This window comes from Thunnus albacares, chromosome 9, assembly GCF_914725855.1.
Source record: "Thunnus albacares chromosome 9, fThuAlb1.1, whole genome shotgun sequence".
In the NCBI taxonomy this organism is placed as follows: domain Eukaryota; kingdom Metazoa; phylum Chordata; class Actinopteri; order Scombriformes; family Scombridae; genus Thunnus; species Thunnus albacares.
In genome coordinates, this window is record NC_058114.1 from 15,237,557 (window position 1) to 15,265,450 (window position 27,894).

The window sequence follows — 27,894 nt, forward strand, 5'->3', positions numbered from 1 at the left end:
CTGTATTCCCACCCACTGCTCTTCCATGTCACCCTGCCAAAACCTCTTGCCTACCTGTTGCCATCCCATGTACAATAGTCTAGATCCGCCACTGGTGCTTTAAGTATCAAGCTAAAATTCATTATAAACAAAGCATCTGTCAGTGTCTTTTTATTATTTCCTCCTTATTCATGCACTATGATCAACATTTTAATGGTGTAGGCCTACTACATTATACTGCTGGGTATTCAATCTAACAATGTACCATATTTTATACAATGATCAAATCTTAATCTGCAAAGTAACACACATTTTTTACTCTTAGATGCAGTGGAGCGTAAGTATGAACCTGCATAAAATTAAAATACTCCAGTACCTAAAAAATGCGAAACTACAGTCGCGTGCCACCACTGCTCACAGCTGGTAGCGCAGTGCATGGTACATGAGGGTGATGGTTGACGGCAACTGGTTCAAACCACGTGGTCCATAAACAGCTGCATGAGACTTAAAGAAGCTTTGTGCTGACTGACCACATAATGAATACAATCTAAATTCCGTACAGTTTTCATCCGTCTTTCATCATGTTTAGTTATATCATTACCATATGAAAATAATTGGATGGTCCCTTAATTTCAGCATGGAGCCGGTAAAAACGTCCTCAGTTGCAATAAATACATATTTCGTAGCAGCTTTGACAATAACATATTACCATGTGGTTATTCATGTCGTGTATTTATTCATGAGCAGAGTTAACAAATAAAGGTTTATTTGTAGGGTAATAAATTCCATGTCTCTCGTATGTGTAGGCGAGGCACGGGCACGATGCAAATGTTCTCACTTTTGATTGGAGGACACGGTCATGTGGGAGGGCCGGCGTGAACGCGCAAAGCAAGAGAGTAAGGAGCGCGTCTTCATCTTCTCTGTCTTTCCTTCCTGCCCAATGCCCCGCCGAGCAGGCTGAGCCACGTGCATGCGTTGACGATTTGCTTACTTGTTCCTAAACGTCCAGTTCCTTGTGTTTCATTGAAACACACGACAGCACCATGGTGAAGTTAGCAAAGGTAAGACTAAACGACGTCTATTTTACTATTTAAAATGTGTGCGGTATTTAAAATATGAGGTTGTGTTTACGCATGAGGCCTTTACGGAGAAGTTGCTGCGTTTTTAAGAGAAAGGAAACCGACATCGTGGGGAAATGTCTGCTCATGTCCCACAGCGAATGCATCGTGTTCATTAATTAGACACTTTCTGTCTAGGTGTGCTTGGTCGAAAAGGCCTGGGTGAATTGTACTCAAAACCAACGTTTCTCTTTGGTCGACATCAGCCATGTTTGTGCCTTGCTGTAGATTTTGTAGCCTGGCCTGCTAACGCTGTCCTGCTAGCGACTCAAGATGGCATTCATGCGCGTTCTCGATGTAAGCACGATACATAGAAGATTAATTAAAAGCAATGTCGCACAAGCTTGCCGACTAATGCCAACATAAGTAATTAGAATATTTGAATTTCAATGCTATATGCTTGAAAATGGTTAGTTGGCTAACTGATTAGCATTAGCACGTTGGTGAACAGTCCAAATGCAGCAGAGCTACAGTTGTTTTTTCCTTCCGAGGTGTTCGCATAAAAATCAATATTTCCTGTAATTCATTTTTGAAATGCTGTTAAGTTTTGTACGGTATCTCATTGCATTTCTTCCTCACAACCGTTTAATTGGTAGCCGTTCAACAAGCGTTTCATGGCTTGTCTGTAAACTGTAATATTAGCCACTATGCTAATAGCCCGACCTCCTGCCTCCTGAGCTCCACGTGGGTTTTGCGCCTCCTCCTTAGTGACACACGAGGCGAAAACCCCCAAACCCGAGAAAAGAGCATGTCGTCCAGATAGCTGTCGCCAAACGTGGCTCATGTCGTAACCCACGTTAAATATTTGGTTTAAAGATTTAATCACTAGTTTTGGGGAAGGTGGGGGTCCTGATGTTTGAACTTTGTAGTACCACATGGTGTTACTTAGACACCCCCCCAATGCGAATAAACACGATGAGACGTCTTAAGAGCACTCTACAGCTGTTATTTTGGATGATTGTATTCTGTAGTTGAACCCGTGCTCTGACCACTGCAAGCAGAGTTCATTTTTAAGGATTTTTTTTTTTACTTTTGTTGTATTTCTCTTCTTGTAGGCAGCAAATAAACAAGCAACTCAGAAGAAAAAAGCCCCTCCGCCCCCAAAAGAAGTGGAGGAGGAATCGAGTGAAGAGGACAGCAGTGATGAGGAGGAAGAGGTACAGTATATTTGAGTTTGTCAGTATTTTTTGGGGTAGTTTTAGACATATTAAGTAATTTAAAAAGCAGACTAATTAAGTCATTTCTTTAAATTTGCAGACTCCTCCACCTAAAGTGGTGAAGAAAGCCACACCAGCTAAAGCAGCGGTTGTTAAAAATGGCACTGCTGCCAAAAAAGCAGAAAGTGAAGACGATGACGACGATGATGATTCTGGTAAGTAATTGCATTTAATCAAATCTAAGTAAGTTGGATTCAAAGTTAGGGGGGAAAAACTGTCAAATGGTCTGAAGATTCAGTAACATCAGTAGGGATCGGTGTGTAAAGGTGCACAATTCATGGTTCGGTATGTACCTCGGTTTTGGGGTCACGGTTCGGTACAGCAGCAAAAAAGAGGAAGAAAATAATCCGTTGACAAACTGTAAACATCCAGCAATGGCTCATTGGCCATAACTATTACTGAAACACGTAAGTTGTGCTAGTGGAAACCATTACTGAAACAGTTTAGTTGTGCTGCAGTGGAAACGAAAAAATACACCTTCTGTTTCCTGCAAGGGGTCACGACACCTGCCGACAGCTGTTTTATGTAGATTTACAGTCACTCAGAACTTATTCTTACGACATGCTGTCCAACCACATCGGAAATCAAATGTTATTCAGAACAGCTTCACTCAAAGGCTGACTGTCACAGAGAGGGGAGGGGGACTGGGGAGATGCAATATTGTTTACAGAGATAACGGTGCAGAGACACATGGTTAACCAGGGTAACTTGGCTAAGCCAGCGAGCATACATCCACGAGTGTGCTACAACTAAGTGGTGCACTGCCAGAACGTTATGGGCGGAACTCAAGTGCAAGAATTATTGTTCCGCACGTCAGAGTAAGTGGATTATTAAACTATTTGGACAGTTATTTTATGGGTCAGGGAGCATACCGAACCAAAGAAAGTCACGTACCACACAACCTGTACTAAATAGTTTGGGACGAATACATGAACTGTTACACCCCTAGTGGAGGTTTTGTCATGTGACCCTTCAATGAGTTTCACATTGTGTAATTTAACCTCAGTACTATCATGTGCTGATGGGAAGTTCCGCCTTCTGACACTAGAGTCAACTGAAAGATAGCACTGCATTGAAAGTCGAATTCTGATAATGAAAACAATTTTCAGTTTTAAGAACTGGCATTTCATCAAACATGTAAAAGAATGCAATAAAAACAACAAAACGATGTTTCAGCATGAGAGAATATTTATTTGGGTGGTTTGCACAAATATGAAAATGATCCGCTTGCAGTGCTGTTCTTTATCACCTTATTATAAAATCGTCACAATGCAATTTTATAAACCCCCAGGAAAAAGTTAAATTTGGACAAGTCTAACATTAATATTGGTATTTTAAAATGTCCCTGTGACAGATGTGTAGTTTCGTCATCTAATCCTACACTCGGACAAAATTATCCTGTTAGTTTCACACAACAAAAAATACAGGATTTAAATTGAAAAGGAGACGGTACTATGTAAATTTGCAAATAGTATAGTTTTTACACTTGAAATTCTGAATGGATTTCTTTGCTAACCACATGAAAAGCTAGCAAGTGAATTTTTTTTATTTATTTTTTTTAAGTTGCTCTAAAAATACATGTTCACCCTCCCATATTGAAGCTGAGCAACCTCAAGCCCACATTAAACAAGGTTTGCAAAACCGGGTCGAATAACATAACATGTTGACTTATTTAGGTTCACCACAGATCTGTATTCCTTTTTGAATACTGTGGGTTTGAGTGGGGTATAATATGTTTTGTCCATCAACCTACAGAGGAGGAATCCGAAGAGGAGGCTCCCCCACCAAAGAAGACCCCAGCAAAAGCACCTGCTAAACCCGCAGCAGCCAAGGCAGCCCCTGCAAAGGCTGAAGAGTCTGACGACGACGACGATGACGATGATGATGGTAGGTTCCTTAGTGTTGATTTCACAAGAAAAAAGATCTCTTGTGAACAATTACTACACACCCTCTATTTCTTGGCATGCATGTGGTTGTTCAGTACCCATGTGTGTAATGTACGGAGGAAAAGTAAATGCAGTGCTATGTCTTCGGTACCGGTGTGTTTTTATCGTCTGCCGGTTCTATCCTCAATCGCTGTGACATCATTACCCTTAATGGCTTTTGGTAAAGTCAAAGGAAGTTTTTTGTTTTGCAGAGTTTCATTCATTTCAAATTGCCATGTATGCCCTGTACTTTTTGTTGAAATTCATAATTTTCATGTGTATATTGTCTCTAGATGAGTCTGAAGAAGAGGCCCCACCACCCAAGAAAGCAGCTAAACCTGCTGCCAAGGCCCCAGTGAAGGCCCAACCTGCAAAAGAGTCCTCTGATGATGACGACGATGATGATGGTAGGTCCCGCAGTATTGATTACAGAAGAAAAAAGATCTTTTGTGATGATTACTACACACCCTCTATTTCTTGGCATGCATGTGGTTGTTTAGTACCCATGTGTGTAATGTACGGAGGAAAAGTAAATGCAGTGCTATGTCTTCGGTACCGGTGTGTTTCTATCGTCTGCCGGTTCTATCCTCAATCGCTGTGACATCATTACCCTTAATGGCTTTTGGTGAAGTCAAATGGAGTTTTTTGTTTTTATAGATTTTTACAAATTGAAATATCCGTGTACACACTTTTTTTTTTCTTGAAATTCATGATTTTCATGTGTATATTGTCTCTAGATGAGTCTGAAGAAGAGGCCCCACCACCCAAGAAAGCGGCTAAACCTGCCGCTAAGCCTGCAGCAAAGGCCCAGCCAGCTAAAGAGGAGTCATCTGACGATGATGACGACGAAGATGGTGAGACAATTGTTTTTTTGTTTTTTGAGGAGGTGCATGTTTATCTTGGTGAGTTAGTCGGTGTGGAGTTGCTGACTTGGAAACCACAGACCTAACTATATGATGATCAACAAGGGACTTAATACTGATTATGTATGATGTCACCTTTTTAATGAATCTGATGCCAGTTAATGGCAGGTTTTAGTGGTTTGAATTTGGTCATGACTCTGACTTAATGCTCAATGTTTGTGGCTTTCAGACTCTGAGGAGGAAATGGACACCACTCCTGCTCCAGCAGCCGCCAAAGCAAAGAAAGCAGGCATGGTCAAGGCCAAGGAAGAGTCTGAGGATGAGGAGGATGACGATGATGATGAGGATGACGACGACGATGATGAGGAAGAGGGTGAGTTTTGGTGATGGGGAAAATTTGCCGTTTAGGTACTTTTCACAGAAACATGTCAACCTTCAGTGTTTTTTCAAGAAAGCCCCCCAAAACTACCTTTTTAGAAGTAATTAAGTTTAGCACATTCATTTAAATTTTGTGTTCGTAGTTTTGACGGAAGCCTTTAGTGCCACGTTGTTTGACATCTGCTTCCAGATTTTCTCCCTATCTTGGCTGAGTGGTTGGCTGTGAATTAAAAAGTATGCATCTTTTTTTCTTTTCTCAGCAGATGCCCCAGTCACCCCTGCAAAGAGGAAGGCAGAGGGCAAGAAGGACACACCGCCTGCCAAGAAAGCAAAGTCAGACGGTGAAGGTAAAAATAAATGCACAGACACATTAATCCATTCTCAACATTTTCTCGTGATGATCAACAAGGGACTTAATACTGATGTGTGATGTCACCTTTTATTATTCTGAACCTGTCTGGCATAATTGTTAATACCGTTTTACACAAAAATGGAACTGAAAAGTAAATGTACTCTCCTGTCTGTCAGGGTTCTGTCTATTTGTTGGAAACTTGAACTCCAGTAAGGACTTTGATGAAATCAAAACATCTCTGAGGAAATTCTTCTCCAAGAACAGCCTTGAGATTGTCGATGTCCGGTTAGGCGGATCAAAGTAAGTAATGAGTTTTAAAAATTTGATAAGTATACTAGTTTGTGATGCAGAGGTGTGTGTTTGAGGGAATGAGATGGAGGGTAATGTCATGGAAAAGTATAAGGAATAAACAATCCTTTTTCCTTCTCGTATCAATTTCAAATACCTAAACTCAGATTTTAGCTGATATGAGTGCCGATCCACTGCCAGTGCTACATCTCTACATTATTAAATGAGTGACGTACGAAGCAATATTTAATGTGTATTTGTCACTTCTGATTAATTAGATCAGTATGTGCATTGGTAACAACCCTGTCACCTGAAGTCATTTAAGTTAGATTCAGATCTATTTGATTTTTTTAAAAGATTAATCTGTTAGAATATTACTACTTGTAAGTTAATTGTCATTCAAAAAAACACAACAAATTGGCTCATCACAGATTCTTGTCATGAGCTGATGGTACATTTAATGCTCTTGTGTAGGGTTTTTTTTTTGGGGGGGGGGGGGGGGGGGGTGACATTTTTAAAACCTGTGAAATTGATCTGTATATGCAGCCCAAGTCATTATTTTTGAAATCTGGCTTTTTTTGTGGAAGCAGGAATGTCTAATGTCTCTTGAATGACTTGCTTCAACAGGAAATTTGGCTATGTGGACTTTGCATCTGAGGACGACATGCAGAAGGCACTGGAGCTCAACGGCAAGAAGGTCATGGGTCAGGAGGTGAAATTGGACAGGGCCCGAAGCAAGGACAGCTCCCAGGAGGGCAAGAAAGGTAAAAGATGTTTTCATCAGGGTTCCCGTGTTCATCTTTTAAAGTTAAAAGTACGACTGGTGCATTTCCAGGCCACCAGCTTTGGCAGTCCAAAAAAAATTCACAGAATACTGGAGAGAAGTTTGTTCCAATGCTCATTCTGACATTGACATTTGTCCTACAGAGAGGGATGCACGGACACTGTTTGTAAAAAACCTCCCCTTCTCTGCAACGACTGATGATCTGAGGGAAGTCTTCGAAGATGCTGTTGATGTAAGGTTACCACCAGGCCAGAACGGTTCAAACAGAGGGTAAGAACAAACCTGTACTTTATAGTGAATATACAAGGTACATAAGAAAAGCTCTGTTAATCCTACAAGCCAACCTAGAATCCAAGACAATTTAGGAAACTGAATTACCTTTAGGATTATAGTTGTAGGAAATGGGTTTTCATCTGTTCCCTTGTACACAAACCTGTCACCAATCTTGTATAGTTGGCCAGCATTAAAGCTAGCAATATTCTTGCACTATTGTAGTTTAACTTTCCCTTCTCCTTTGACAGCATTGCCTACATTGAGTTCAAATCAGAGGCAGAAGCAGAGAAGATGTTGGAGGAGGCACAGGGTGCCGATGTACAGGGGAGGTCCATCATGGTCGACTTCGTGGGAGAAAAGAGCCAGAAAGGGGCCAAAGTAGGAGGTAAAGTCCATCATGTATCTGTGAATTTCTCTGCACTACTTAGTGACAATGCAGCTTTTCATTATAAAGTTGGTTTATAAAACAGTGTAACAAACTGGACACCTATTTACAGCCATGGGGTTTCTGAATAATTTCTTAAAGAATTTAAAAGGGCATAAATGAAGCCTCACATGATGCTAGAATTTCTACATTTATATTTAAGATTGATCCTGGACAAGGTCAGCAACTGTCTGAGATCAAAGAAAATGTTTCTCAGTCTTCTTGGTCTCAACAGTCTCATTTCTTCCTTCACCTCCTGTAGGGGCAGCATCAGCCAGTAAAACACTGGTGGTGAACAATCTTGCCTTCAGTGCCACAGAAGAAGTCCTGCAATCCGCATTTGAAAAGGCTGTCTCCATTCGTATTCCACAGAAAGATGGCAGAGCTAAAGGGTAAGTATCTGAGGCATGGACCGGTATAGCATTCTCTACTTTAATGTGCAACATGGATTTCCCATGTTTGATAGATTTCTCACTATATGTCAACAGTCAGCCATTAAACTTAAACTGCTACACCTTCTCATGAGCTCCTCTTAATCTTACCCATGATTCTGCATGGATTCGCACGAGAAGCAGAGCAAATGCACAGTTAGAACAGGCTCACGCTACTTGCATGTGGGTGTTGCCTATGTCTGCTGTGAAACAAGATGAGATTCATTCATTTAAAATAGAATAGTCAGTGAATGACATTGCATTGGCATGTATTTGAAGAAAAAAGGCATATTGGAACACCTAATTCGGTAAACCACTAGGATTTTAAAAAAAACCTGTAGCTCCACCACTTTTGTGGTTGAGTGGACAATGTTATCAAGGGCTTTTTAATGTGCACATTCAGCCTTCCTTAAGTGTTTTTCCTTTTTTCCCAGTTTTGCTTTTGTAGAGTTCGAGAGCACAGAAGATGCCAAGGAAGCCCTGGATAACCTGAACAACACAGAAATTGAAGGCCGGTCCATCCGACTGGAGTACAGCCAGAACAGTGGTGGCAGAGATGGAGGCAGAGGAAACTCGGGTAGGTCTTGAAACTGGACAGTGATATCATTCCAAATTGACATAAGGATGCAGGTGAGCGGGTTGTGCTCAGTAGTTCAGCTTGGCCAGATGTGATGAAGACAACTCCTCCTGAAACTCTGTGTTGATTTCAAGGATAGTCAAGTCCTGATCTGGCCTTAAGCATTTATTTGTTCAGATAATGATCATTGTGGTGGATATAATCTACATGAGCCATAAACGTCATAGTTTAACCGCTTTTCTTTGCTACCAGGTCCAACAAAAACCCTCTTCGTCAAGGGTCTCTCAGAGGACACAACAGATCAAACCCTTAAGGACTCTTTTGAGGGCGCCGTAGCAGCCAGGATAGTCACAGACAGAGACACAGGGTCATCAAAAGGGTAAGTTTGGAGAGTTGTAAATATGTAAATATTCTTCTCGTGAGCACCGCTCTGTCCAGCAGTGACAGTGCACGGATTCGCATGAGAAGTAGAGCAAAGTCACAGTTAAACAGGCACCTACCTTCGTGGGAGTTGCCCATGTCTGATGTGAAACAATCATGTAAAATATGGTTCAGTGTACTGAAAAGGATTCTTTTTCTTAGGTTAAATAATATTTGAGTTATAGATATTAGTTAAACTATCACTTTAATGTATAAAATTTTATCTCTAGGACACAACAGTGTAAGAAGGCATTCATAGTTTCAGTAACTGAAATCAATTTAGAAAAAGTTTAGACTTTAATTGTAGTGAACTATGTCAAAGTGACCCCTTCCTTCCTTTCTCCTCAGCTTTGGCTTTGTGGACTTTGACAATGAGGATGACTGCAAGGCAGCCAAGGAGTCCATGGAGGACGGTGAGATAGATGGCAGCAAGGTGACCCTGGACTACGCCAAGCCCAAGGGTGAAGGCGGCTTCCGTGGAGGCCGAGGGGGTGGAGGCTTTGGCGGTTTCGGCGGCCGTGGGGGTGGCGGCAGAGGAGGTCGTGGTGGTTTCGGCGGCGGTTTTGGAGGCCGTGGCGGCGGCGGCAGAGGTGGAAGGGGAGGCCCACGTGGAGGTGGACGAGGACGTGGTGGCTTTGGAGGTAACGGATTTTAAAGTTGTTTGCTTGAAAGGGAAATATACATAGAAGTAGCTGAATGTTAACCTCAATCCTCAGCTTTAAGCAATAAGTTTTCTTAATGGTTCTCTTTTTAAAAAGGTCTAATGTGAGCACATATCAACACGTCAGATGTTAAGGAGCTAAAGTCAACTGTATTGTATATTCATGGTGTTGCGTTTTGTGCTTGGACTCAATCATGCTTTTTGCCTGAAATGTGGACTCGTTTAGGAGAGCTGAGCTTGGTGCTGCTGGCTGGTAAACTATGATTCCTTTGTTCTCATTTCAGGTGGAAGAGGTGGCGGTGGATTTGGAGTCAAACCCCAGGGGAAGAAAATCAAGTTTGATGACTAAATCTTAGTCTATTTTACTTTTTGAATGGACTCTGGTTTCATGAATTTTCAGAGCTTTTGGACATTCCAGAAAGCGTCATTGATATATATTTAACTGTTAATGGGCATTTTAGCCCTTTATTTAGACTCCTAAAACCTTTCCCACCCTTCTGTGCCAGAATGGTACTGTTGACCTCCTCAGCTCAAGTGCTACATGTGAGTACTGAATGTCCTGAATGCAAACCTGCACCTCTCACCCTCATTATCTTACTTGCTTTTCCGGAGGAGTAAAATGGAATGGGTCTGGCGAACAAGTTTGCTGTGAAAAACTCGCTCGTCTTTGTCAGAAACATTGTGTAAATTTAAACAGTTTGTATGATTTTCATTTTACCTTTTGTAAAAAAAATAATACACCTGTATCCATATATTTTTGTTTTTATTGTTTGTCATTTAGTTTGCTTTAGGTGCCAAGTTTTACTGTAATGTGCAAAGCATATTTTGATAGGTTTGAGTCAGTGCTCAGAGAAGAGTTTGGGTGTTTAATATGGCAAAGATGTTCCATTTTGTTTGGTGGGGCACAGTCAGTGTCTCTTTCACAGAGGATGAAAGACCTCTAATCTATGTAACATAAAAGATATTTGTAGTGCATTGACTAATTTTTCCCATCTGAGAATCTGAAGATTTTCATGTGATTGAATAAAACCTTGTAGGTGGTGATTTTTAAATGGCTGTCCTCATTGCACTCTAGTCAGTCTGAACCAGTGACTTAAGTGTTATAAACAGGGATCACAGACTTGAAATATTCTTGAATGTGGCATTATGTCGGTCATTGTTGAGTTGCAAATTCTTACTGCATAAAATCCAATCCAAAGCCATTGCCCTGCAATAAATTCTATCTTTTGTGAAGCTTATATCAAATTGTTTTTGTCAAGATTGTCAACAGCTCAATTTTACTTAGTTTAACTTATTTTAGGTTGTAACAGAAGGTTCTCACAAATCATGATGAAACATCTTGAAAGGTGTTCAAAATATCTGCCCAAACCGACATAACGGGCCAATTTGAAGGACATTATGAATAAACTCGAGTCTAAATGCATTATAAAAGACCCAAAAACCGATGCAAATAATTGGTCAACAAGGCAAAGTAAAGTGATGACTGAAAACAACCTGATGCAGCCTTTGTTATAAAAATGCTGCATCACCATTAGGGGAACTGAAAACATTTAATAGCTGATAGATGTCAGAAAAGGTCTTTCCACCAGGTGGCAGTCTGCAACAGATGCCAGAGATGTAATGACACCTCTAGACAGTAGCCAGAGCCTGTAGGCAAGTGACTTGTAATTGGACATTGGCAGGCATAAAGATTAACATAGAGGGCCTTGGCAGCGACAGTCTTGCATGTCATTCTGTGTACAAAGCAAAGTCTGACTCTGGCAATTCACCAAACACATTGAAAGATTGATGACATCACAAAAGGAGATTTGTTCATCTAACTTTCCACTCAAATCCTATAAATAGCAGGGAAGCTCTACATGAAGGAAATCACGTAAGCTGAGACTCTGCCGTCATGAAGTGTACCACTCCAAAATCAGCGAGGAACAATTTAATTTTATTGTCAATGCTTTTGGTGTTGAGTGGTTGAAAGTGCAAAAGTGAAGGTGCCTGAAGCTGTAGGGAATGTGTATTTGAACCTCCTGCATACACATTAAATGGGAATTCATAGCCTTAAAAAACTACCAATTTTACCAGGTTTTTAAATTGTTCCTCACTTTTTCCTCATACTCTTAATTAATTAAACTGGTTAGCATAATGGTTTTGTACACACCAATGCAAATTAAGTATCCAGGATTTGCTCCCAGTACTTCAGTGATGCCTGCAAGACTTGGCTGAAGATGAGAAGCTGAGAGAAGGCTATGAAAGTAGCAAGTCCTTGTTCCGAAATAGTACAGGTGCGAAAGAGGGTTGAAAGGCAAGTCTCGCCACGTGTTGGCCAAGTATGTTGAGGTGTACAAGGAATTAACTCATGTTGCTGTTGGCTGTCAGTATACTTGCACACAGTGCCAAGAATAAATGTACAAGAAGATGCACATAGACTACCAGCTGCAACAAGGTTAACAAAGGTAAACCAACATAAACACAGCAATTATTACAGGCAAGCAGGTAAAAAAAAATAAATTACAGTGTCTATATACAGATGAAGCTATTTGACACTTAGAAAACAAACTGTCAGTGTGTTCTGATGTCTCACTGTCAAGAAATGGCAGTGAGGACTCGGTGCCACTTGATTTACAGTGACCCTGAGCTGCTGGGCAGGTCTCTCTTGTCAGTGACACTAGCAGACAGGGGACAGTGGTACGCTGTCATCCGTGGCTCCCGTGGCTCTGGTAGCTGAACAGGATCTTTGTTCCTGAAGGTGCCTGGGCGGGAAGCACTGATGATGGGACCACTGAATACCTCCATTTAGAGATTTGTTGCCCCCCGCCTTGAACAGTGACAGAGGTCATGCTAGCTTTTCTCTGTGGCGTTATGTCAGCTGTCTCAAATGATCTGTGTTCTTTATCTTTTATTTGAGTTCACCTTTGGGTCCTTTTTTTCAGTACAGCTAGCTGTCTAGTAATATTTAAGAGAGAAGTCCTATGAAAAGTTTTCAGTGATAGAAGAAGCTATGGGTAAGAATATGATTCTGAGAGTGAGTGTGCTGAGATTTTATCCTTTGATTTTAGATTTTTCACTGATAATTGTCAAACCGTGCATGAAAGCATTAACTGCTTTAACACAGCTTGACACTGAGTCAATAGGGCATTGTTAAGAGCAGAGAGGACAGAGACTGATACTTTATCTCATTTGCGCAGTGGCTGATCTAAATAGGGTCCTCTTTAAATGGGAGTAAACTGCTCAGAGAGTCCTCTTCACAATGGATCTTTGTCAAGTACATGGTGTCCTATGGCACAGATGTACTATGAAGTTGCATCGCCTTGGCCTCTTTTCCAATGTGATATGGGGAGTCAGGGAATACACTGTCCATGTAGCTGAGAAGGAATAAGACTCTATCTTCTTCACATTTCCTTGATGTATGTCAGAAGATTATGAAATGACAAAAAGGAAGAAAACTTACTGTAACTGCTTATATCAGTAGCCCAGAAGATAAGAGATAAGCTCTTTATTGCTGCTGTTACAGTACAGATTGGATCATTGCCAGTGTCATAAAGTGGACAAGAACCTCAAACATGGATTGTAATGAGCATTTCGTTTGGAGTGCCTAGAATTTACTGTAGTTGAGTCATATGGACTCCAATGTTGACAGTAATGTTCATATTTGTATTTGCATGATGTTAACATACGATTCCTTTGTCAACTGAACAGTTTTGTTGTTTGAAGAGTCATGTCACTGTTACATGCCTTTAGGTGTGGACACTAAACCACAATTACATCATGACAATGCTGAATTTCTTCCTAAAGGGTCAGTCTCACAAAATAATATCCTTTTTTCACTTACCCCTTGTGCTATTTACTGGTACTTTGTGACAAGAGCAATTTTTTGTCACCCTCAGGCATGGCTCTTTGAGGAACAATTCGACATTTTGGGGACTGTGCTTATTCACTTTCTTGCCAATAATTAGATGAGAAGATTGATAGCGCTCAGTGAATAAAAGACTGAAACAGGTAGCCTGGTTCTATATAAAGGCAATAAAATCTGCCAAATAAAAAACCTTTAAACTTTTATCTCAATTTCTTTTTTTTACTTGCCAGGACAAGAAATAGTCACACCATCTGAGTTAATTATTGAGCTTTATGATGCTGGTAGGTAGATTTTGTTTCCTTCTGTTTCTAGTCTTTATCCTGCGCTATCTTAGCCGCCTCCTCTAGCTCCATAGTTAGTGTACAATTAATAGTCATTAATGCTTTAACTGCAGCAGAGAATGGCATATTTTTCATTCTCATCCACTGGTGTTTATGGTGATTATTTACTTCCTCAGTTCAGGCTTTTTTCAAAAGGACCATACACATGTTTTTGCATGCTTTCTTTTTAGAATCTGTTTTCCAATCTTCCAGGCAGCCGTTGGTTTCCATTTATTTCAGTATAAAGACTTGCAGAGACTTGCATAATCCATTAAAAATAAATCAATTTACTAGTGGAGGTAAGACACGTGGTGATCTAAGACACAGTAATGTAAACTAGAGTAGGCTATACAGAATTTGTAATAACTCTACTGTACTGTACTGTTACACTGTATGAGATATTCTGTGATGCCTGAGTTGATAGAAAGGCTAGTTGGCCGCCTGTAGGTTGAGGAATGTTCTTTTTAATTTTAGCCCAAGCAACAACATTCCCATCTTTAGCCATGCCAATGATGGTGTTCCAGAGGCCTTTGGAAAAAAAAAATAGAGGGATAGTGTGAAAGCTTGCAGCCCCTTCCAGCCAACCCCAATGACCATGCTGACATCAAAAGCTTCCTCCAATTAGTGTCAACAAATACACAGCTCCTGGTCTGCAGACAGGTTGGAAAGCTGGGTGTGTACCCACACTGAGTCAAATATCATCACTGAAGTGGGAAATTTACACTAGATGACAGTAAATTTTGGCTGGTGGTTGATAAGTCTGTTCTCCCTGCCACAAAGCTAGCAGGGTTTTTTTTTAACCTATGGACACCAAACTTACATTTTGGCTGAGAAAACTTCAGAATGAGTTCACCTGTCACCTAAAGGCAGAGAAAAAGTGTCTCAGGACATTCAATGAGACTACTTTAAAGAACAGGTTCACAACTTTTCAAGTCTTTCTTATAACAATAGTCAGGTGCCCAAATGAATGTTGAAATAAGCTCTGTCTGTTGGTTTTATATTGCTTTCTTCTATCGGGTTTGTCAGCCAGAGCTTGGAGGAAGTGACACTGACATGAATTACACACTTGACTATTAAAACTGTGACTTCCTGCTATAAAACTTATTGCATCCTAACGTACTTATACAGGAACTGCTTAAAGTACAGCATGTGACAAATATGTAACAGCCAGATATAGTGACCGCTATGACATTAACTAATTTTTGTGTTCAGTTGTGTTCAGTCAATTGATTTTATTTAGTTTAGTTTAGTTTAGAAATGTTAATTGTGTGCTGGTTCAACTGTATGGATGTTATCTTTATTAAGCTATGCTTCTGTGTTGGCGAGTGCACCCCTCATGAAACACAATATAGAGAAGATTCAGTTTCTGTGTGGCTAGATAGTCTTTGTCCTGACAGTGATTGTAAAGAACAACAGGAAGGTATTCCTTTTGTTTTGTGATGCCCTCTTTGTCTTTTTGGGCCAACTTAAAGCTCCGAACAATTTCTTCACTGTTGTCTGGTAATAAAAGTCTCAGCGGTTTTGCTAAGTGAAAAGACACACTATTTTACAGGGGAAACATAAACAGTGTGAAATGTCACACCAGTCAGAAGCATGTGCACTTGCTTTCTGGAAACTAATACAAAATATGCATTGAAAAAAAAAGGATTCCCATACCAAATAACAAAAGGTTATCAGAGAAAGTTGTTTCATATTTCTTTTGGCTCAATATGAATGTTCTTTAAAAGTTATAACGCAGCTGTCTTTTCTATTCAAACAGTGTATAATTTACACAAGTGACAGTTCTTTGATATCACAGGCAGACACTAGAGAAAACAGAACAGACACTTGGGTTAAGTTGCTGAACACTGATAATATGAACTCTTACATGTTGTTTGGAGTACACCGTTGTTACCTGCATGGTTGTTTGAGGATTTATGTTTTCTTTAGTTGCGTAACTGATACCCACATGTCAACACTGGACACTATTGTTGGGTGACCTGTTATGGATTTTCACATTGATGTTGGATGCTGATAAGTCCAAACACAAAAACAGCCAATCTAGGACAGATTTGAAAAGACAAGTGTTATGACCAAAGCTTATTTTAGACGTTTATTTACAAATGACATTTTATGTACATTTTAATGTTAACATACAGTATATTTACATTACCTAGACATAATCATCACCCACTATACCCACAATGTTCCGCTTAATAATAATTGAACATTCCGTTAATATGCTCATCTGATGCTTTAAATTAAATAAAAGAACCCCACATTTGCCCCCATTTTGTTAAATTAACATGTCATACACTCGTACCAGCAATAGTTTTAGTTCGTAATGTCATTGTAAACCTTCTACCAAATTCATGTCAAGTATATCAGCACATTCAAATCCATTGACAGCATACATATCACAAGTTTAGACTTTTTTTTTTTTTTTTTTTAAAGTTTCCAGTAGTATAGGAGTAGTAGACGTCCAGATCAAGTCAGTCACATTCCAAAAAAAATGAGTGCAAGGACCTCTACAATAAAAAAGTGATTAAAATCTTACTTTAGGAATATGTATATGCAGACAATGGTTTCCTGTAGGAAAGGTGATTTCTGATGACATTGAAAGTTTTGGACCGAATCACTGAGGTAGTGAGATTCTTTCTCTTGCTTGAAAACATTTTAATCCACTGCAGCTTGCTCTGCTGGTCCAAGTGGAAGTACTGTGAAAGACTTTGTACAAACCCAAAATGCTAGCATATCTAACAGCTGTGCAGTATGTGCGATGGCTTTCAGACCCAGGCCTCTAGGGGACCAATAATACTAACCCTTTTCTTCCTTTAGATAAAACTAAATCGTGCATTATTTCCCTTTGAACAATCCAAAAACACATTATGCTACAGCAGATAAAACATATTCATCATTTGTTTACCACTTGTCCTCATCATCAATATTACCCAAATATTTGATGTGTATTCACATTAAGGGGTGTGTTATAATTGGTGATTCCGTGTCAGCTCACTGCCACAAGATTCTCAGGTTCTTGGCTGATAAAAAAACAGAATAATAGGTGTTTACTGGGGGTGGGGTGGGAGGGGGTCTGATGGTGCAACAGTGTAAGAAGCCTGTTACTGAAGGGCAAGTCACTTTGGTTATTGTCTCTAAATCTGTGTGCCGACAGTGTGAGACCTTCAAAATGCCAATATAAATACACAATTCTAATTTCAACTTATAAAACTCTGTATAATTTACTTAACTTTTAAGGAAGCTCCTCCAAAAATCACATTACTGCACAGAAACAGTGAATGCAAATACCGTCCTGGTCCCTCTCCACAGAAAGGAGAGTTAACAGAGCTGTTAACATTTACTTTTGACTTTACTTTCATACTAGCATCCACCGAGGTTCAGCTCAGCTTGTCAGCGCTGTCCTTACTCAGTGCTTTTGTCAAGCTATAGGATCTCCACTTTCTGCGAGCAGACCAGGTCACTGTTGACCAGATTCCACATGTGCATGAGGTCCGAAGGGAGCAGCTTGTGCACGACAATCATGCTCTTAAAGAAACAAGGTTCTTTGTTCAACTTACTGTTCTTATTTCTCACCAGGCCAAACGTCTTAAAGGCATTGTGTTTTATAGGAGTGACCTGAAGCACCTCCAGACACATGCCCAAGAAGACATCATCAATGGGGTAGAGCTCCAGGGTGTCTGCGACCCAGTGAAGCCTCCTCGCCAGGGTGCCATCCATCAGAAAACCCCCTCCGCCTGCATATGGAGGGTAGTGTGTCTTACTATACAAAGCCTGGGGGATGTAGTATTTGTTCTCTTTCTTACGAATGGGCCTAGCCTTGAAAATCACATCCCCGACAAACAGGTTCTTTGCATGGTTGCTGCTTTCTAAGAACTCAACAATGTTCTCTACGCTGACAAAGACATCATCGTCCCCCTTGAAGACATAGCGCACTCTTGGGCAGTAAGTGTGGAACCACTTGAGGAAGTGGGTCTCCTTGAGCGTGAGGTTGAAGAAGCTATCCAAGAAGTCCCATTGGAGGATGTCCCTGTAGATGTAGTCCTCATACTCCACAAGCTTCTGATGATTTGCTCTCTCCGCCTCATTGGAAGGTTTACCAAGAAGGAAGAGGGTCTTTATCCTCTTGCCGTCCACCACCTGCTCTTTACCCCAGGTTTTTCGAATGACTTCCCTGCGGTCGTGCTGGGTGGCCACCGATTTAATTACCATGAGTAAATATATCTCACCTGAGCACTTATCTGGGTGGTTGAGGAGCATGGGGAAGTAACGACAGTGTCGATAAAGCATGAACTGCTTGAAATTGTTCTCCAGGCCCCTGAACCAATCCTGGCCAGAGAGATTGAGGTTGGCGCTGCAGTTGGAGCTGGCTACATCCCAGGTTCTGGGGCTGTTGTCCTCAGTGACGCTGGGTTTCTGTGTGGTGGCCCGAGATCGAGGCAGTGGTTGGTGTTTGCTAACCTTCCAGAAGCTTTTCATCCCCAGGTAGGATTCTGTCCTCTTTTGCAGGGCAGCACCAGACTCCACTTCCTCAGAGGCATCCATGCGAGCCTGCCTCTCGAGTTCAAACGAAGCCCCCATATTGATGCTCCCTCTCTGGACGACAGTAAGAGCCACCACTGCCAGGAAAAACATGACACTCACCCTCTTGTACACCTTCCAGCGATCTCTGTTGTTCATCCTAGGTGAAGACAAAGATCACAGTTGTCGGTCACAGATACGGCAAAATTATGAAACTCATATACCTTTTGATAGAGGAAAAGGTAAATATTGAATTATACAAATGTCATGATACATCATATGATACACTAAGAAGCCCTACATATTACTGAGTGTATTATACAATGAGTTTAAAAGTTAGCTGAGATTTTTTGTTTTTTGTCTTGTTTTTATTTTAAAATGTGGAAATTAATCTTTTAATAGTCTTATTTCTATTTTATTTAACTGTTATAGGTCTAATAGTAAGAATCACATACCAAATGATTGAAATTAGTTATTCATTGATACCATGGACATACATTAGGTCTAAAATAAAATTTAAAAAAAACAAAAAACGATGAAAATATAGATGAAAATGCACAAAAGTAATAAATGATCCTTTGAATCATGTTTACTATACCTAAAGAGGAATGTTTGTTGTTTTATGTGTAGCCGGTAAAGCAAAGAACAGCATATTGAGAGAATAAAATTTCAATATGATGACAATGAGCTTTCTCTGTAATTCATATTTGCATACACACCATAAAATATGATATATATACATATATATATATATATAAAAGGTAACTGTTTCCATCATAGCCTAGGTTTTACAGTAATCTAACCTATGCCCAACAATAAAAGACAAGCAGCAGGGTAATATAATTTTCAACACGCTAACAGTCAGACTGACTCACATAAGGTGTCACTTTTTATTGAACCATTGTCACCTCTGAAAGAACATGTGGAATGTACTTGGAGAGTGAAGTAAGTACTGCACGTCAAATTCTCACGTTTCCATCATGTCATGCCAGGGCTCGTTACACTCACACGACCCCAGAGACACTCCCATGTGGGCCCCCCTGGTTTCTACCTTTGACGGAGAGTTTTCCTTTAATAACTACAAACAGTGTGAATTCTATATAGCCAACTCTGGAACCAGGTCCATGCAATCAAAAAAAGGTCATTTTAACGAAATCCAGCCTTTAAATTAGAGCCATCTACACTTGTTGTCAATGACAATTCACTTCAGAGTTTTTTGGAGATACATCTTCAAACGAAGGCAGAATCGATCGGGACACTTCAGACAATCTCAAGAAAGTCTATATTGTCGAATTCTTTCCATATTTTAACCCCCTTCTATACTATTACAGATCCACGGTATCACCTTGAAAATTTGCCTGAAAATCAGAGCTTCATGCTTTAAAAGCTCATCCTTGTCCTTTTTTGTTGCTCTTGTTTTTCCCAAAAATTGTTCTTTGATTGGAGCGACATATTGTTCACCTAATTGCAAGAAGTATTCCGTAAAAGTAATAAGTTAAAATCTTGATGAATTAGTCTACTTCAAGGCAGTTTTAACATTTTGCGTTGTCCGACACCTTTGGAAGGATGGTTCTGTGTCTAATATGCAGAGAGGATAAAATAGATAACGAGCGTTAAAAAAAAAGTTAAATAGCTTACTATTAAAAGAAATGTTTAAAAAGGCACTTACATTTTCTCTAATGATTTATCCGATCTGTGAGGGTTTCTTCGAGGAAATAAACCAATAAAATGCTGATTGTTGAGCACAGAAAAGTCGAATGGCTTTGAGTTTATGTCGCTCTGGCTTTGGGGCAAAATGATAAGATAATCCTTTAGATCCGATACAGTCTTATTGCAAACTGAGTTGTGATAAGGGAGCAGAGAAGCTGCAGATGTGCGCTGTGTAATGAGCGCTGCTCAGGACTGCTCTCACCCCCTCGCCGAGATCCCCTTTTAAAGACTCGGCCCCCGTTACGTGGATCACGCACACGCGCGCGCGCGCGCACACGCACACTCACAGGACGCGGATGGATGAATGGAAGGAAGGCAAGAGTCCGTGAGTGTACACACAGGACTTTCACCACAAGCAAGATCCATCATAGTTGACAATAACCTCTAAGACAAAGAAAAATAGCCTCTTGGATTTCTTTTGTTACCTTCACCTGTGAGAGCGAAATGTACCAAACAAGTATTATTTGTTTTATTGGAGGTTCTGGATGTGATAAGGGGAACTGGCATGTAATGCAATCATGTCGTGCATATCATTTCTCACGTGTGAAACTGTGTTTCACTTCCCTGTAACGGCTCTGACACGAGGTTTAACCAACCACCAAAATGACTGTAAAATTTAGTTTTTCAGCATTTTCTACACCACTTTAAGTGATAAACTGCATTTTCTGCAAATTTGATCTCCCTACATTATTGTTTAAAAAGTGTGTCACAGACCCACACTTGCAGGAATAATATATAAATTTCAAGAAATATGAAATCCCTTTATTTTAATATATACATTTAGCCCAAAACAGTCAAATTTAAGAATTCTGATTATAAAAATATCATACTTTTAGAATGGAGAACTCCTTTTCAGGTTTAAAAACCTGAAAAAATCCTCAAACAATGCTGAGGACTATGTGTACTCAATAGTTGTTACAGCCCTGTGATTTATATTTTGAATCCAAACGTATCTTGAAGTTCCAAAGCTCCATAGTTGACACAGTCATGCGTTGATTTTTTTTCCTGCTTCTATCTGCATTTTCCTGTAACAAATAGTTATCCTGGTCTCCTCATATTTTTGAACTAAAATCATATCTTAAGTAGCAATATCAGAGAATGGAAATACTAAAGTAAGTAACGACACATTTACACAAGTATACTTTACTTGAGTAAATGTATCCTTACTTTCCACCACTGTGACAACTTACCTCGCTGCTCCAGGCGTGTTCACTTATCAGAATCAATGAATAATTTCCCACTAAAATGACGACATAGAAGGAACTTATTTTTATTGCACACAATGTGCCAGCACTGAAGAAATCAATTTTACAGAACCAAAATCCAATCCCCATTTATACTTAAGTAACATCTTTGAAAAGCCCATCATCTCTTCAACTCAACACACTAAGGTACCAGTGTACACTGAACAATGGCTATTTACATCTTATATTAATACTTATGCCATATATCTTATCACTGTATAACATTAACTGACACCAGTAGTTTCGTTTCTACTATTACTGCTATTTGCAGCTAGATGCTACTGTATGACACTTTCACAAGAAACAGATAATAAAAAACAAATTTATTTGCCTAATAACTATACACTGTTACAGCTCAATGCACGTAACTATTCAAACCATCTAATTATACCCTAAACACACCTCTGCCTAACACATCCCTGTTGCTATGTAGGTCAGCTTTTTTAGTGTCATAACCTTTGCACATTTACTGTGCACTTGGGTCTGAGGTACAACCATATACTTACATCCATCAGATGGTGAGAAACTGCAATTGAATGCGAATGCTGCTCCATGTCTCTTTCATGTGTAAATGGGTGTTTTCTAACACATTCGCGACAACAACTTTACAAGCTGGTGATACAGTGATGACTATGCAATTGTCAGCTGGTTTTGTTGGCTTTCAGCCCTCTAGTGGCCAGAAATTCATAAATGCAACTTTATGTGAAGCTAAATATATAAAGTGACCAAACCACTTCAAATCAAAATGTCTACCATGAGGTGACAATGGAAACTTGTAAATTGTGAATTTCTTCGGTTTATATAAACTGTTTGCTTGTGATATTGACCTTGAGGGAGCAGCCTCAATAACTACCTGCGCCATAATAATTTGCTAAACTCTTAGTGGTATTATTCTGTACTGTTTGGTATGTCACTGACGTCAGCAAGAGGTCCTGGTGTTAATGCAATGTCACAGAGCAAACTCCACTGGTTTTTATCAGCTTGCCAGCCTTTCACAGCCATTGTGTAGTGACATATCAACTTTTATAGGCCTACCAAAAGAAGGTCATCACTTCTGATGAGTGCATATCTGCAACAGGACTCACACATCTTGCCTACAGTTACTGGATATCAAAAAAAAAACTCAGGATTTTGGTTTCTGTCAGGTGTTATAATCTAAGAAATCACAAAGATACTGTATTTCATTCTCAGTCTTAAGGTCTCTCAGCCATGAAAACAAAATAAGGACTGGTGATGGCACCACAACTACACTTAACCCTTGCTGTGGCAAACTGTGCTCTTCCGCCTCTTTATGGTCTGGGGAAAGAACAACAAAATGTCTCTCTGTGCTTCAAAACAGGAATTTTTCAATCCGAACACAGCTGTGATCCAAAATCCCTACTTCCTCTCCTTCTCTCTCCATTTCCTGGATCCAACCAGCCATCCTTCTCCCTAGCCATGTGCATCCTGTTGCCTGCCGGCAGTGTTTTTTCCCGTTAAGATTTTTTTTCCTCTCTGTGGATTCAGACTCTGCAACTGCTGAAGTGGAGTGGTGATGGACACCTCAGCCCCTCATCGTTCCCGTGGCTGGCAAGGCGACATTTGTCACTGATGTTTAACGGAGTCATCGGCCATTAAGGAAAGCTGAGCTCTGTGAGCACAACGATTCATTATGTGTTATTGATGTGATGATATGACCTTGTACTGGCATTTTAAAAAACATTGATAATGTTTAACTTATAATGATTCTTCTACAAATTGCAAAACGATTCTTGAGCTTCCTGAAAACTATATTTTTGGTTTTCATATGAAAACAGCTACATTAAAGCTGCACTAATCTATATTTTTATATTAACAACGGATTCAATGACAATGGCTTGCACTGACAAACCCACAGATAATTTTCACCCTATTCTGCAGTTAGCTCACCTCTATGGACCATTTTAGCATCTCTCAGCTCATTGTTTTAGTTTTACAGCCCACAACTTTACTGGTTTGGTTCACCCTCACTGCTCTCATCAATCTTGTTCCCAGCTGCACCAGGCAGCTGTTTTCAGTGAAAAAGCTTTGATGTGCCCACTGTGTGCTTTCTGCCCAGCACCAAACGGCAGACAAAAGAAGTTGCTGACGAACATAGTGAAGCTTTCACTAAAGAGACAGATATTTCCCCTTAAGAGTTGGTGAAGATCAAAACAGCTAAAAGGAGAATGAATATTGACTTGGCTTATTGACTTACATTCATCAAGTGGCCAGAAACACAACTACAGATGAAAGTTAATGTTGCTCAGTGTCTTCTGAATGTATAGAAAACATGTTTGCTTAAAGGATAAGACTGGTGATTTTTTAAATATTTTTCTCATTGTAAACAAATCTCATGTGCAGAGGCTATCCAACAATTAATTGATCCTACTTACAAGTATTGTGTGTGTATCCAAAGTCTGATATATTGTATTCCTCTGTGCCGTAGACCTCTGTGGTTGTCCAAAAACTATTAAAAAGATATCAATGAGCCAAATTGTTGCACTGGGTGACATGTGGGCCACTACGGATGACTGTGGTTCCATTTACAGTGCTTCATCTACAGTGGTGTGGCTCACTGATGTGTTTTTAATACTTTTTGAATAACAATGGAGGTCTATGGCACAGAGGAATAAGATATATCAGGCTTTGGATACACACACAATACTTGTATGTAGGATGAGTTCATTGTTGGTTTGGCTCTGCACATTCGATTTCTTGACAATAAAAAGAAATATAGAAAATTGCCAGACATGTTCTTTTAACAACTTTATAGGGCAATAATGTCAATGTTGTATTTACAGCTTGTTATGCTGCCTCCAACAGGTTAAAAACATCTATAAATTCTATTTTAACTTACTTTAGTATGGTGTAATCTATGGCTTTAAATGACTTCTGTGGACCAGTAGGTATTGCAATAAAATGATAGTCCTTATCTCCACATACACAAGTAGGCATAGGCACTACGTAGGCACTTGTGTGACCACATGATCATGTTCTCATAAATGGACAAACTAAAACAATATTACAGTAGAGATCATTAGACTTCCTGATCCAGCTGAAACAAGAAAAAAGATGGTCTAAAATACAACGTTATATTTATTATTATATTATATTATATATTATGTTATATATATTATGTTTTATCCCTCATGCTAAAATGTGCATAGCACTTTCCTATATCCCTGAGTGGTTGAAAATATGCACTTTCAGGGAATACTGATAGGGTGCGTAAGGAAGAGGGCTCTTAATCACAGAAATCTCAAAATAAGTATTTTTTCCATGGATGGAACATAGGTCCAAGGTCACAATCGAGATACTGGGGTTAATACTTAAAGAAATCTTGTGTCCCTGTCTGATGAAACCTTTCAGTGATGAAATGATTTAATTTGACCCACCCTCATTTTACACAACTCCCTCCCACCACCACTCCATCAGCGATAACTTTCTACTCAACTGCTCCTTTTCACCTTTTGTTGTAGTTTACGCAAGAATGAGGAATTCAAGGTGAGCCGGGGACAGGGGGCTGGGCTGGTAAGAAAAATAGACTGTTAATAAGAAATGGAAAACCTTGCTGATACTTTTGGCCCAGAGGAAGTCCGTGCTAATCCTTTGTTGGGTTTAGCACACCTGGGAGACTTGGGAGAGGATTACCTTTGGTCTGTCCGACTCTTGTCAGCTATCTGCCTAGAATGAACAAGCCTCAGAAAATTCATGTGTCCCTCCTCTTTTAGATAAGTGAGGGGCCCTGGCTGCTAGCTCCTCAGTCACCATGAAAGAATTTACTGCTGAGGAAGAAAAAGTGGCTTGAGGGGATCTTTCTCTCCCTCCTCTTTTTACTTTTCACCTTCCCCTCCCTCTTTTCCACTCAGCCATCAACTGAGGATGTTCTTCTCTGAAAAGGCTGATAGAACAAAGGAGATGTGATCAGAATGTGTTATGAATGCCCCTGTCCGTTGTGGCTCAAGGTAAACACCTGCCTCCTTTCTAACCAGCCAGAGGCCCATATAGGTCTAGTTAGCACTCTAACAAGGTCACCAGCTACAAAGCATAATCTGAAATACTCATTCATGCTCTGATGACTTCTTCTGGCAAATATTTCTGGTAAGGTTTTGGTAGTGCTGACATACATTGCTGTTTGTTACAAATTCATCACTGATTTAGGCTTAAGTGTGCCTCAGGCAGAGAGTGACAAGTCACAAGAATTATGTTAATGATTTACACAACGCTGTTTTGGGAAACCTGGTGTGTTCATTGTGTGATCAGCATTTTGCACCATCAAAACAATCAGAGAAATTTACTCACTGTCTCAACTCAATGTCAACTTGCTCGCTTTTTCCGGAGCACAAACATGCGACTATTGGATGTTGACCTGAGGTAGTTTTGTCTATCAACTATCTAACTGTCTGAACTATCAAGCCTGACCTTTGGGTGCTCAGATAACATGTACATGTACATGAACATCTACCATTCCGCAACAACTGAGTAAATTCTATCTGAAGACCAGGTGATACGGTTGAAAGTTCCAGAACAAGCAAATAAGTGGACCTTGAATTGAGATTGTTTTGTCAACTGCTGTTTGTAATGTCAATAATCTACTATCAAGCCCAAAGTCCTAAAAGTGCTCAGAGTAATGGAAAGTTTGAACATCTACTGTTCCATTCTAGCAAATTCCATCTGCTGATGAAGACCAAGTGATACTGTCAAAATCCCCAGAACAAGCACATATGTGGACCTAGGTGGAACTGAGTCAACTGCTGTTGTTGATGTCAAGTATCAATTGTCAAGCTCAAATCCACAAATGTCGCTGTCATCAAGAGATAAGTCACCCATGGTGCATACAGACCCACAGGAAGGCAACTAGCCCGGCTTGCTGTTAAATCGATGCAGCTGTCATTTGCAACAGTGATTTGTCTTTTATCTCTTTCCTGTTCAAGAATCAACAGCCTTAGACCGACACCGTCCAACAAAACATGCTAACCCGCAGCTGGGATTTGCAATTGTGTACACACAGAGAAAGTGCATCCACGTTAAAGGTTAATGGATAGTTTTGTGAGGACATTCCTGAGAAGGTCAGAAATTTAAAAGGTGAATTCCAAATAAGCTCCAGTCTTTATTCTGTTTGATGAGTGGCCTCTTGGATCTTCAACATTATCGTGTTTTTGAACATATTCAAAGCTCTGTCAAGAACGCCGCCCTCTGTCAATATGAAAGTTAAACAGTGTTTTGTTTTCCTCGCTCTTTAGTTCGCTACACTTACCAAAACTACCAAACATGGCCTGAAAGGAAAGACACACAGCTTCAAGTATCTGTGACAAAGGGGCAGTTGTGGGGGTCACTTCAATCAGTCTGTTCAAAAGGATTGGTCAGGAGGAAACAGGAGGTTCGGGAGACAGAGACACTGAAATGCTCTCTCTAGTTGGTTGGCGTCACCTTTTATCAGTAGAGCACATTGGTGTCTACTGATAAACATATCTGAGAGGGATGCCAGTAATCCTGATAATGCTCCACAAAAACATGCCCCTAAGCAAGCCAAGCAACCTGTTTCCCTCTGTTTCCGATCTTTGTGCTAAGCTAAACTAACCAGCTGCTGGCTGTAGATTTATATTCCACAAGCAAATGTAAGAGTGGTATCAGTTGTCTCATCTGACTCTCTACAAGAGACAGAATGACCCAAAATGTGGAACACAAGCTGTTTCCCGGTTCAGCTTTGCCCCACTGTACTTACTATATGAATACAGATGCAAATCCACTTTTCTCTACTTTCAAATATAAAAAAGGTAACTTGGAATTTGTTTACAATCTGTCTGCTGGCGATGATGTGTGACACCTGCTCTGTGGACGCTGTCTTGTGCCAAGTTGCTTCCTTAGATCTCAACAACAAAACTGGTGAGTACACTGACAAATGACAAGGTGTAAGTGACAGGTGTGGCAGCGAAAACTACAGAGGATCCAGGTGATCAGAATTATCACAATAAAGACATGAAAATGTCGTCATTTTGTTGAGCAATAATCATATCTTGATTAAACCTTGTAAATCCTCCTTCCTCCATCTCTCTGTACAGTAATTACAGTATGTCTATGCTAGAATAATACCTGGTCCAAGATTAGATAAGAAGCACATAGTGGACCTCAAGATTATGCAATAAAATGACTTTAAAGGACAGGCTCACCAGTTTCCAAGTCTGTCTTAAAGCAACAGTCAGGTGCCCCTATGAACACTGAAAGAGGTTTTCCTGTAATCATCCCTTCTGTTCATACTGGCTATTAAAAGACCCCCTTCAAATGCATTTTCAATCTAAGTGATGGGGGCTGAAATCCAGTGTGTCCACGGAGTCATTTTGTGCAAAAATGCATTCAAAAATTCATCTGAAGCTTATATGAGGCTTCAGCAGTCTGTGTTAGTCATACCAAGTGGATATCTGCCACATGTACAGTCTTTTTAGCATAAAATTTCCCCTTTCTGTTTCCTCGGACAGTGTTTCTCCGTTGAGCTGCAATGGAAACAAAAGGAGGGACTTTTACACTAGAAAGACTACAATGCTGAAAGATACTGAATTGATAAAGC

General features: G+C 40.0%; 2 protein-coding genes and 5 non-coding genes across 9 annotated transcripts; 6 read left to right on the forward strand and 1 right to left on the reverse strand.

Annotated features, from left to right (window-relative positions):
• The first annotated feature begins 901 nt into the window (after nt 1–901).
• Nucleotides 902–10,742, forward strand: ncl (nucleolin). Of its 3 annotated transcripts, none has more exons than XM_044361120.1 (17): nt 902–1,040; nt 2,153–2,254; nt 2,355–2,469; nt 4,070–4,201; nt 4,533–4,646; nt 4,977–5,093; nt 5,332–5,475; nt 5,741–5,827; nt 6,009–6,132; nt 6,748–6,884; nt 7,048–7,174; nt 7,426–7,562; nt 7,864–7,993; nt 8,467–8,609; nt 8,862–8,988; nt 9,378–9,670; nt 9,975–10,742. In XM_044361120.1, the coding sequence occupies exons 1-17, from the start codon at nt 1,023–1,025 to the stop codon at nt 10,037–10,039; spliced, it is 2,112 nt and encodes a 703-aa protein (XP_044217055.1). In that variant the 5' UTR covers nt 902–1,022; the 3' UTR covers nt 10,040–10,742. The 3 variants fall into 3 exon arrangements, with proteins under 3 accessions (XP_044217055.1, XP_044217056.1, XP_044217058.1); XM_044361121.1 differs by having other exon boundaries at nt 5,744–5,827; XM_044361123.1 differs by lacking the exon at nt 4,533–4,646.
• LOC122989719 lies at nt 4,263–4,401 on the forward strand. Its single transcript, XR_006405143.1, has one exon. It is a non-coding gene; the product is annotated as a small nucleolar RNA SNORA57 (small nucleolar RNA).
• LOC122989720 lies at nt 4,707–4,845 on the forward strand. Its single transcript, XR_006405144.1, has one exon. It is a non-coding gene; the product is annotated as a small nucleolar RNA SNORA57 (small nucleolar RNA).
• LOC122989717 lies at nt 5,875–5,931 on the forward strand. Its single transcript, XR_006405141.1, has one exon. It is a non-coding gene; the product is annotated as a small nucleolar RNA SNORD82 (small nucleolar RNA).
• LOC122989715 lies at nt 8,115–8,248 on the forward strand. The gene has a single exon (XR_006405139.1). It is a non-coding gene; the product is annotated as a small nucleolar RNA SNORA75 (small nucleolar RNA).
• Nucleotides 9,020–9,146, forward strand: LOC122989731. The gene has a single exon (XR_006405154.1). It is a non-coding gene; the product is annotated as a small nucleolar RNA SNORA75 (small nucleolar RNA).
• On the reverse strand, nt 10,067–20,267 carry b3gnt7 (UDP-GlcNAc:betaGal beta-1,3-N-acetylglucosaminyltransferase 7). The gene is made up of 2 exons (XM_044361124.1): nt 20,045–20,267; nt 10,067–18,535 (listed from the first exon to the last, which is right to left on the reverse strand). Coding segments are annotated over exons 1-2 (1,257 nt in total). The 5' UTR covers nt 20,047–20,267; the 3' UTR covers nt 10,067–17,280.
• Between the last annotated feature and the right edge of the window lie 7,627 nt (nt 20,268–27,894).

Bases quoted from the DNA above. Each gene is read 5' to 3' on its own strand.
- ncl (XM_044361120.1), top strand. The intron at 8,989-9,377 runs GTAAGTTTGGAG...CTTTCTCCTCAG, and splicing joins GACACAGGGTCATCAAAAGG to CTTTGGCTTTGTGGACTTTG. The intron at 9,671-9,974 runs GTAACGGATTTT...TTCTCATTTCAG, and splicing joins AGGACGTGGTGGCTTTGGAG to GTGGAAGAGGTGGCGGTGGA.